Source organism: Trematomus bernacchii, unplaced genomic scaffold (assembly GCF_902827165.1).
Source record: "Trematomus bernacchii unplaced genomic scaffold, fTreBer1.1, whole genome shotgun sequence".
Classification (NCBI taxonomy): domain Eukaryota; kingdom Metazoa; phylum Chordata; class Actinopteri; order Perciformes; family Nototheniidae; genus Trematomus; species Trematomus bernacchii.
This window is the reverse complement of record NW_022987547.1, coordinates 1,914,552-1,924,698: the sequence shown is the minus strand read 5'-3', so window position 1 is coordinate 1,924,698 and position 10,147 is coordinate 1,914,552. Positions and strand designations below refer to the sequence as shown.

Genomic DNA, 10,147 nt, shown 5'->3' with positions numbered 1-10,147 from the left:
TATTCAACACTGAGACCCCCCTCCCCTCCCTCCTTTGGACACCCTGAGAGCTCTGTGCTCTGCTGTCCCTTTCTCTCTCGCATTGCCTGAAGTCTACTATCTCTCTTGCTGTCTGTCTTTTGCATGACAATTATACTCCCAAGTCCATGGCCCAGGACAATGCTTGTATCGTTGGGGTTTGATGTCTTTTAAGCTATTGACCAGGCTCTTACAGCTCCCCGATCACGGGCCTACAGAGAGTGCTAATCTCTTGGTTATAGTGTCAGAAAAAAAGACATATTGATTATATTCTGTATTCTCTAAATCCATTCTTTAAAGTTTCTTTTATCAGAGCTTTTGCTGATTTCAATTGACTCACTCTTGTTTTTGAGCTGACCTTTATTCCCTTTGAAAAGGCTTTCTTTTCAGTCTTACCATATACACTATTAATAACACTTGTATCTCTTAACTAATGATTTTGTACTTGTCTGTTCCTCATCTTCCTGTGAAATAGTTTCTCTAAACTACCTTTGATAAACAATTAAACAGCCCAATCAGCAAAACTAACATCATTGTTTTAATCAAACTGTCTACCAGTGAGGTATCACTTATTTTTAAGGGGCCACAAGGCAAAAACATTAAGCACATTTTCTATCTACATGCTTCCATGATGAATATAATGGCCTTTCATCTCAAAAGGAGTAAGAGATATTCAAACAGAGATTGGATATTGCACCTGCCTCCTAGCAGTTTTGGACCTTTAGGCTATATATCAGACTGGGTGCCATAGTATTGGCCCACCACAGTGAACCCCGGACCTGCAGACCAGGGCGAAACTTCAGCCTGGTGTTTGTTTCAGAAGACAGGCGGGGGAGGTGGTGGGTGTGGGGCGGAATCAAAGGGTTGAGACTTATTGTTCGAATCTGAAAAGGAGCTAATGGTCGACCATCGCAACTCGGGATCTGAAATCCACAGGGTGCCCCGGGGCCAGCTCGTACAATGGCCCCCCCTCTCCCTCCCCGCAGTGTGTCTTCCTGCCGCAATCTGCGGCCAACGACTCGCGCTGGGGGTGCGCATCTGTAGTGCTCCGGCCATACAGGCTCTCTGAACGACCATCGATCAAGGGTTAATGGGAGAAGTTCACCTGAATGCTGTCGGTGGTTTTACGATTCAGTCACTAGTATTCCACCATTTATAGTTTGGCAATGGAAAGAATAGCAATAAAGAGTAGCCACAATGTCACAGTATCATCCACGTTGGACTCTAACTTAAAATAAATATTCATCTGACAGAAATCGTGTTTTCCTTTTTTAAAAGTGCAAAAATAAATCAGCTTTATGTAAAAAATAGTGTTATTCCTGTTTCCAGTAGCATCAACAAAGTAAGAAGATTTAACACCCAGAAACTCAGCTGGTTAAAAGATTGAGTCGTCATCATGCCATCATGTTCTTCTGACCCACTTCTCCGAAATCAAGCTTCACAACAACACTTTCATGGGTGTACATGTCACCCTGCTTATCTCGTTATTTCTATTAAAGAACGTTGAAGTCATTTCCAGTGCATTGTCATACATTGTTTTTCCTCCAGTTTATTTGTATGAGCTGATAAAACGTTTAGTTTAGATGTTAGTGATTAAAATAAATGCAGGTCTGAATGACAGGGATTTTAATATCAAAGCCATCTCCTTAAAGGGGAATAAGTTAAACAAACTGAGCTTTATAATTCATGTATGAGGTGAGCAAATTATAGTGTTACAATATGTATTTAAAGGAACACTGACCCGTGCCTTAGCAATGTTAATATTCTGATTAAAACTGTTGAATTATTAATATTTTTTTATGTAATGGTTTTAAATTGCACGTAATTAGTTTTGCATTTGCTAAGAAACAGAAAAACATTGTAAGTCTGCAGCCCAAAGGGCTGGATGTTTATTTGAAAACACGCCCACTACTTTAGGGCGAATCAAGGTCATTCGCAAATTCACCATCAGCTGTGGCCAATTGTCTACTCCAGCCAATGGGTGAAGAGATGATGTGACCCCCCAACACCCGCAGCTGTGATTAGGAAAACCTGTGGAGCAGGGGAAGGAGAGAGGGGCATTTGAGCTTGAAGGTGAGTTAAGTGCAGTAGTGTTAAAAACAACTTGGTGGAGTCGGCCGTAGGCGTATTGGTGGTTATGTAGCACCAAAACGGCAACTGCCCAGACCTACACTTTTCGGACAATATCTCCAGAAACGGACTTTTCACAGACGTTTTTTTTCCCTGGAGTGCTTTTCCTACCTCATCCTTCATTGGTGTGTGCGTATACGTGAAGCGGGTGGTTTAGAATCAGTCGCCACTGACTTATTCTAAGTTTACATTTTGGACGTTCGCTTTTATATACTTTTTACGGTGTTTGGAAGATGTCTGAAAGATCGCATAGTCCGGAAAGCCAAATCCGTCCGTATGACTTCAGCCGGGCCAACCATTGCGGCCAGCTGCTGGGTCATGAAGGTTTGGGCAGCGGTGGTCCGTTCCAGCTTCCCCACGGTCTCCTGACAGACCCGAGTCTCCTCTACAACAAGTCCGCCTACAGTGGCATCACATCGGCATCTGCGCAGAACTTTTTCCCTTTCCCATCCGTCAATGGGGACTACAGGGGATCCGACCTGCAGGCCGGAGATTTTGGGCAAACCAAGCATTGGTATCCCTTCGCTGCTCCCGAGTACACCGGCCAGGTACCCGGGGCAACAGCAGCTACCCAGCCTTTAAACCTGAGTCCCCCCATTGCCGAGACACGGGAGCAGATTAAACTTTCCGCAATAAAGACTGAGAAGGACACCGGCGATGAATACTCCACGGAGGTTAAGATTCAGCAGTACCCATCAGCAGCCTCTGCTGCCATGTCCCATGGAGTTTTCTACCCGACCTGGAACCCCTCCTTCTGGCCCGGCATCAACCACATCACACCGCCCGCCAGCAATAATCAAAATCCCTCGACATCCTCGGCATCTTCACCCTCCATGTCCCCCTCACCCCCAAGCAACGGGCTTCCGGGAAACTCGTTTTTCAGCGTGAACACAACCCAGGCCTCCCCCGGGCCGCAGACTCAGAACCCGGCCTCTTCAACTAGGAGCAGTGGGTCCTCCAGCGGTGGATGCAGCGACTCTGAGGAGGTAAAAGCATTAACTGAATATGGACTGAATCTATTTTATAAATACAGTTTACTTGTGGATCACATTGGGTATTAATGTAATTTATTGTTTTCTTCAGGAGAATCTTTCAACAGAAGAACTAGAGCAGTTTGCAAAGGAGCTGAAACACAAGCGCATAACATTGGGTTTTACCCAAGCTGATGTCGGTCTTGCCCTAGGAAACCTTTATGGTAAGTATGGCAACCATAAAGAGATAATTAACCACTGTTTAAAGTTGTCTTAATTTTGTGTCATTATGGTCAATCCAAGAACAAAGTCTATGTCAGCCTAGTTGGGCCCACTGTCTGCATTTGAATGTTATGGAGATTCACACTTATTATATTCTGTATATATAAATCACTAAAAAGAGATTGGTCAATGCTGTGTATACAAGTTGACTGTGTATAGCCTACTATCCTGAGAAGGATTGAGACTTTTACATAGCTGAATCTCCATTTTGTCAAGTTTTGTCTTTCAAGTTTTGGGCCATGACCCTTTTTTCAACTTGTGCTCTAATGTTATTTTTTGTACATGTAGGTAAGATGTTCAGCCAGACGACCATTTGCCGCTTTGAGGCTCTGCAGCTGAGCTTCAAGAACATGTGCAAGCTGAAGCCCCTTCTTCAGAGATGGCTGAATGAGGCAGAGACCTCAGACAATCCCCAGGATGTAAGTGCTATACTTTGACATCTGCCGACTAGTTTACAAGACAACAGAAGATCTCTAAGCTTCATGGGATCCTTGGTCTTTTCAGGCCTTGCTAACTTCCTGCTGAGTTAACCTGAATCAAGGCCCTCTACTCTTGGGAAGTGTAAAATGCCACCTAGTGGCCATAAAACCTCTATGATGTGCACCAAGTGGGGGAGCCATCTTTTGAGAACATGGAGCTTACAAATCTTAATTTGGTTGTATTCATTACTGCATCAACCCTTACTAGCATGCTTTGATTCTTCAGATGTACAAGATTGAGCGAGTATTTGTTGACACCAGAAAGAGGAAGAGGAGGACCAGTCTGGAGGGAGCAGTGCGGTCTGCTCTTGAGACCTACTTTGTCAAGTGTCCGAAGCCAAACACCCAGGAGATCACTCACATCTCAGACGACCTGGGTCTGGAGAGAGATGTAAGTACAGCTGTGAAAGTTATGCCAATTGCCTTTTTATTTTGATAGAAGCGTGTTTATTTATTTATTTTTTATAAAGCTGGTTCACATTTTTGAAAGACACTTGTTTCCTGTCAGGTCGTACGCGTGTGGTTCTGCAACCGAAGACAGAAAGGAAAGCGCCTGGCCGTGCCACTAGATGAAGAGTGTGATGGCCAGTACTACGAGCAGAGTCCTTCCCCACTGAACATGGCCCACTCCCCCATTCCAGGCCAGGGCTACCCCCTTTCCAGCTACCAGCTAGGAGGCGCCCCTCCTCCCACACTTTACATGCCCCAGCTGCACCGGCCCGACATCTTGAAACAGGGCCTGCACCACGGACTGGTTAGTCACCTGACTGGATAAAAGTGTTCATGTAGTCCCAGACATAACCATAGATTGCCCACCCAAGCCTCTCTGTCCAAGAAGAAGTCTCGTAAACGGTAACCCAATCAACCAAACGCATTGGCAGGTCTTGGGATAAAAACACTCCTAGTTTAGAGGCTCTTCCAACTTTGAGATGGTTCAAAGTATATCCATATTACTGTTTTTAATGGCAGACCGTAGTTCCTGCAACTGCTTTGAGTTAAAACTAAGACATTTGAACTGAATGTGCCTTTTGATTGTTTTCGTGTTCTTGGATAATGCATTGCAAGTTATTCCATAGGCTTTTATCATTGCCTTTTAAGAATAATGGTAAAAGATCTGATGCTAAAACACAACGGTGATATATGTCCTGGGTGGTTTTCTGTGGTGCGAATGAGTTTAGATCTGAGTTATAAAAGGGAGATTTGGACCGAAAATCAGTCTTTCTGGTCAATATTTGTGCAATACTTCTGAATAGAGCAGTCATTGAAATGGAATTTTCCATAATTTTTGCACAAAGATGCTTTTGTAATGTTTAATATATCCCTTTAAAAAAAAAATATTTCCCCATTTGTATACCAATAGATTCTGGCCTTATGACTGAGGCTGTGAGACTCATAGTAATGTTTTGAAGGAACTTGATAAATGATTAGCTATTCTCAAGTTTCATTGCTGCTTATCTGCCAATTGCACAATTTCCATATTTTCTCATCTCAGGTGAATTGAAGTGATTAATTTTGCTTTTATAGTGTATTTCAATACGTCAAACTTTTTTTTTTATTATTGTAAATGATTTTTATGTTAATGAAATGTTGAATTACAATTTATACCAAAAGTTACATTTGGATGCTAATTGGTGTTTTTGTCTGGTATTGTTTTAAGAAAATATTTTTTACTCTAAAGACTGTAATTTGCATACATGAAGACATTAAATGTCACCAATCTGTTCAACCCAGAATGATCTAAGTGTGGATTATTGCCTCGGGATTGATTTTTACTTTGATATTACCAACGTGAAATCAAACTTGCTACACGCTTACTGGGATTTTTTGCAACGTTTCCTCAACAGATTGTTAATGGATTAAAATATAATTTATTGACTTGGTAGCTATGCTAAAATGTTTTCAACCCAAACGACCTCAACCTTAAATGCATCAAATCTAGTAAAACTGACTTGTTGAATATGTCCAGTACTGATTTATATATATTTTAAACGAGAGGTATTTTTGCGGTAAAACCTCTTGTTTTGCATCAGTTTGAGGAAGCTGAGCTTTGTAATTCAGGGAGTGTCCTGCAATGAGACTCATTCACAATGTATTCATTAAGTAAACCATCTTTTAATTTGGAAAGGGAAGTTGGACATGAAACCATACAACAGACAAAAATTTTAAAAGAAAGTATCGGACATCTCCAAGCCCAAATACTTCAACAACGGGCTAGCCTTTTGAATAATGCAGCCCTACTCAAATATTTACAATGTAGTTCATGAAGATTCCAAGCTTCAGTAGAATAGAGCACACTCAAGCTAATTTGACTTGAATTGAGATCAAATGGTTCACATGTTTCTGTTTGAGTACAATATGTAACTATTTTACATGAAAACAAATGCAGACTTTATCCACACTAGTTTAATTGTTGAGTGTGTTTTAAAGCCCTTAACAGTGTGTCCACCAGACATAAACCATAATGCTTTTGTTTGTAAATTACATTGAAGTGCGTCAGTGTTCTTTACAGTAACCTTTTTGCTTGTACTGTAGTACATGAGTTTTAAAGAGGAGAAATGCTAAACAACACGGCTCCAAAAAACTTAAATCCATTTTACTCCAGGGAGGTCAGGTGTTTGAACTTGGTCATTCTTAGTATGAAATAGTTAATGTAAGTTGTGTTGGGTAGGTGCTCACAGTGAATAAGCATGTTTCCAAAGTGCCTTTAAAAAAGGATTTTCCTGAAATCTCAAGGATGCTAATCCTCCAAAAATGTGATAAATTACACATTAACTATGTATATGCAAGCTCAAGTGTTATGAGCCATTGACCCAGGCCTCTAGATTGGAGTAAACTTTCTCCTGAGGTAAGCTGTTGTAATGTGAGCAGATCTTACACAGTCTCTCCCTCCAGTCTTTGTACAACTTTACTGTCCACTGATGTTTCCAAGTGAAATATTCACTGTAGCGTTTCTTGTCCTCTGCAAGCTGTTGTAGATACTCTCCTAAATCCTTGACTGATGCAAACTCATCGACATGGATAAAAGAATTAGGTGGAGCCACAGATTTGTAGTCGCCTAACAGGGGTCCCAGGACGACAGGCACCGCGCCACCTTGGTAAGCATTCCTCCACAGTTTTTCTGTGATGTAATCTTTGCTGATTGAGTTCTCAAAAGCCAAGTAGAAGAAGCAGCGAGAGATTGTAGATAAGAGGGCATTTTGGGAAAGAGGTGTCTTAGTCCAACGTCCGTAAACCTTCACAGGAACTACTGCCTTTAGCTCTTGGTACACTTTGCTTCTCTTGTGGTGCTTTCTGTAGTTGCTGACCACCCAACAGGCCAAGGAGCTCTTATTGAGAGGGACATTGTCCACCAGATGTCCTTCAGCCTCCTTTGGTAGCAGCTGGCCGTATGGAACAGTGACATCAGCATCTCTCCTATAGCTGATGGTCATGTTGAATATATTTGCATACTGATGCGACTTTCCATTGTGAAGAGGGGCTTCCAGGGACATCCAGGCCCACCTCTGGCCCTGTGGCCGTGGAAGGTCAAGGGGCAGCTTTTGGCGGCCCAGTGCCAGCTCTCTGTTGTGGAACACCACCACATCAGCGGAGGGGAACAAGGAGCGCTGGTCCACCAGTCTACAGCGAGGGATACGGTAGAGATCCCAGCACGTGTCCCCCTTCAGGGACGACGACCTGCCGTAGGGCCAATGCCACAGCAGGATCGTGATGTTACGGAAGCTGGAAGGATTTATAGCTGTCTGGGCCGGAAATCTTCTCCACCATCCATTGAGAAGACACAGCGGTAAAACACAGAGAAAGGAGAGGAGGAGGAGGCGCTTCTTCATTGAGCCGAGCCCAGTCCTCTTAGTGTTGTAACGCCCCTGTTGCAAAGGAAATTAAGTAGGATTGTAAAGGAGAACCGTGGTTTTTTCGCGTACTTGTTATTTTTGCAGGTTTAAATCTAATCATTACAAATCATATACTTAACATCACAACTAACCATTTTTTGTAAAGTGTGCTGCTCTGTTGAGCAATGTTGATGTACCTTTCCTTCTGATTCATTTCCATAATACATACAAATCATTGCTGAGGTAATGCAGCAAATCATTTCAAATCAATCTGTGAATTTCCTCATAATTCTTTTAAATGTGCTAATTGATTTCTATTTTTGCACAGGTATGTGGAAACCAATGACCAATTTAGCATTTAAGATATTTAACATACCAAGAATACAAAGACTCAAATGTTTTACTGAATAGACTGAAAATAATATAATGTGACTAAATAAGATTAATTTGATTAAATTGCACCATGTAGCTCAATAACAGAAGAGAGTAAGAGTCCTCCCAAGCAAAAAAAAAGTATGCTTAAGCCTAATCAGGAAAAACATATTGTATTAACTACTTCCTTCCAAATGTACACCATGTAACCACTGAAGACCCTTAGAGAGCAGAATAGGTGACACACATTAACAGGACATATAAGCCACCACCTCAAAGGGGAATTCCTCATGTGTGGCAGTCATGACAATGTAAAGTGAAAACCAAATTGATTCCTCAAAGTTTCTAAATGATGAAAATCACTTTTTTAGCATGCAGGTTTTGTTTGAGTGTCTGTGATGTAATCCTCTGATGAGATTTGCAACGAGGACTTACCATCAGGTCCTCAGCTGTGACTCCCTGTATGAGGAAGAATCACGACCTCCCTCTCAAACCAGACACCATGACAGCTTTCTGCTCAATCAAGAGGAACGGGAGTATATGCTTCCTTTTCTCTATATGGACAAAAAGTGAAAATATTTGAAAGAGTTATAAGTGCTCTAGTCGAAACTAAATTAACATTTATCCATTGATATCATCTCCCAGTCAGTCACCACTTAAAGACACACATTTAATCGTTTGTCAATACTTTCTTTAATGTCTTAGGAGGGATAGAAAATAATTCAATACATATTCAAAGTGGAAAACATTTAGATTGATGATTTATTTGATTAATTTGCAGTTATTGAATCATACTCCAGTTATCCAGTCCTAAAATGATCTCTCTTATTTAGGATGCTAGCCTCACTGCTGTAGTTTCCTCTTTGGAAAGAACATTATGAAAAGGAAAAAGACCATTAACTGAACAGTGTGCACACGAGGAACTAATGAATACTCGTATAATTTCAACCTGTGGAATTAAATAATACCTCTAAACAAAGCTTTCATCACATACCTCTCACACTATCTCAATACAAAACACATTTTAAGAGCATCCTGGCTGCATCATAAAATAAGGGAAACAACCATACATTGGCACAACAGAAGCACCGCAGCTTAAACCATATCAAGAATATATATACGTATATCTACATCATTTGATATAAACACAAACTGCCCAGTTATTTCATTATTTTCTTTTGAAGCCGAAATCTTTACTTTAAAGAATAAACGTTAAAGGTGTTTTGTAACGGAAAAGTAGAATATCATGACCAGAACATTTTCCAGCGAAGGTGAGAGATTAAGACAAAGCCTTTAAATATGAATGATATAATTCCTTTTAAGTTACTCTCCATTACGTTTTAAGACAAACTGTGAACAGGATGTGGTGAAAGATTGATGTTGGCAGTGGCACTTTGCCTCAGTGGCTTTTGCACAAGGTGCAAAGGGCATGCCATAAAACACAATTTATTAATACAACACTAACCTGATCCAGAGATGAGCGGCCTGTCCTCCGTCCTCAGTCAGCACTGATACCATCTTTGGTTGCCGCTGCATGGTATGACAATTATCATGAGCTTGAAGTGCTTTAAAACCAACAACCCAGCCCCTTTTAAAGGAAGCTGAGGTGTGGCTTTCTAAATATTGTGGAACATGAGCATCGTGCAAGCCCTCCTTTTTCTTCCACATCCCCTTAAGCTTCTACTTTTTGGTGAAATGTATACTTATCTGCTCCCTGCTGTCTTTAAAAATGGAGAACAACCGTTCAGGGGGTGTTTGCGACATGTGCGCACTGATGGAAAAGAAGAAGTGTAGCCTACAACAGGATTGAAAGGGTTACACAAGAGTGAGCAAAGCAATGATTCATCTGTGTCGCTACATTGTAGAGGTTAGCATATCAAAGTATACGCATGTACACGTTTGATGCCCACAAAGAGCATTGATGTGTGTGGCAGAGGCACTGAATGGTAACATATGTTTATTTTTGTAATACTTTATGATTGTTTTCTCCTTAGTCTTTAAAAGTGATACATTTGAAGTGTATAAATATGATTGGAAATAAATTATCTCATATCTCAAATGTAAA

At 41.2% G+C, this 10,147-nt stretch overlaps 2 protein-coding genes across 3 annotated transcripts; one reads left to right on the top strand and one right to left on the bottom strand.

Annotated features, from left to right (window-relative positions):
- Positions 1 to 1,856: 1,856 nt before the first annotated feature.
- On the top strand, positions 1,857 to 5,806 carry pou5f3 (POU domain, class 5, transcription factor 3). The gene is made up of 5 exons (XM_034123584.1): positions 1,857 to 3,134; positions 3,232 to 3,343; positions 3,690 to 3,820; positions 4,107 to 4,271; positions 4,389 to 5,806. The coding sequence occupies exons 1-5, from the start codon at positions 2,382 to 2,384 to the stop codon at positions 4,653 to 4,655; spliced, it is 1,428 nt and encodes a 475-aa protein (XP_033979475.1). The 5' UTR covers positions 1,857 to 2,381; the 3' UTR covers positions 4,656 to 5,806.
- Positions 5,807 to 5,972: 166 nt separating this feature from the next.
- On the bottom strand, positions 5,973 to 9,845 carry LOC117476823 (fucosyltransferase 7 (alpha (1,3) fucosyltransferase)). Of its 2 annotated transcripts, XM_034123585.1 has the most exons (3): positions 9,548 to 9,845; positions 8,518 to 8,636; positions 5,973 to 7,743 (listed from the first exon to the last, which is right to left on the bottom strand). In XM_034123585.1, the coding sequence occupies exons 2-3, from the start codon at positions 8,518 to 8,520 to the stop codon at positions 6,676 to 6,678; spliced, it is 1,071 nt and encodes a 356-aa protein (XP_033979476.1). In that variant the 5' UTR covers positions 8,521 to 8,636; positions 9,548 to 9,845; the 3' UTR covers positions 5,973 to 6,675. The 2 variants fall into 2 exon arrangements, with proteins under 2 accessions (XP_033979476.1, XP_033979477.1); XM_034123586.1 differs by lacking the exon at positions 8,518 to 8,636.
- Between the last annotated feature and the right edge of the window lie 302 nt (positions 9,846 to 10,147).

Coding starts and splice junctions, on each gene's coding strand:
- pou5f3 (XM_034123584.1), top strand. CDS start 2,382: ATGTCTGAAAGATCGCATAGTCCGGAAAGCCAAATCCGTCCGTATGAC. Junction 3,821..4,106: donor CCTCAGACAATCCCCAGGAT/GTAAGTGCTATA, acceptor TTGATTCTTCAG/ATGTACAAGATTGAGCGAGT. Junction 4,272..4,388: donor ACCTGGGTCTGGAGAGAGAT/GTAAGTACAGCT, acceptor GTTTCCTGTCAG/GTCGTACGCGTGTGGTTCTG.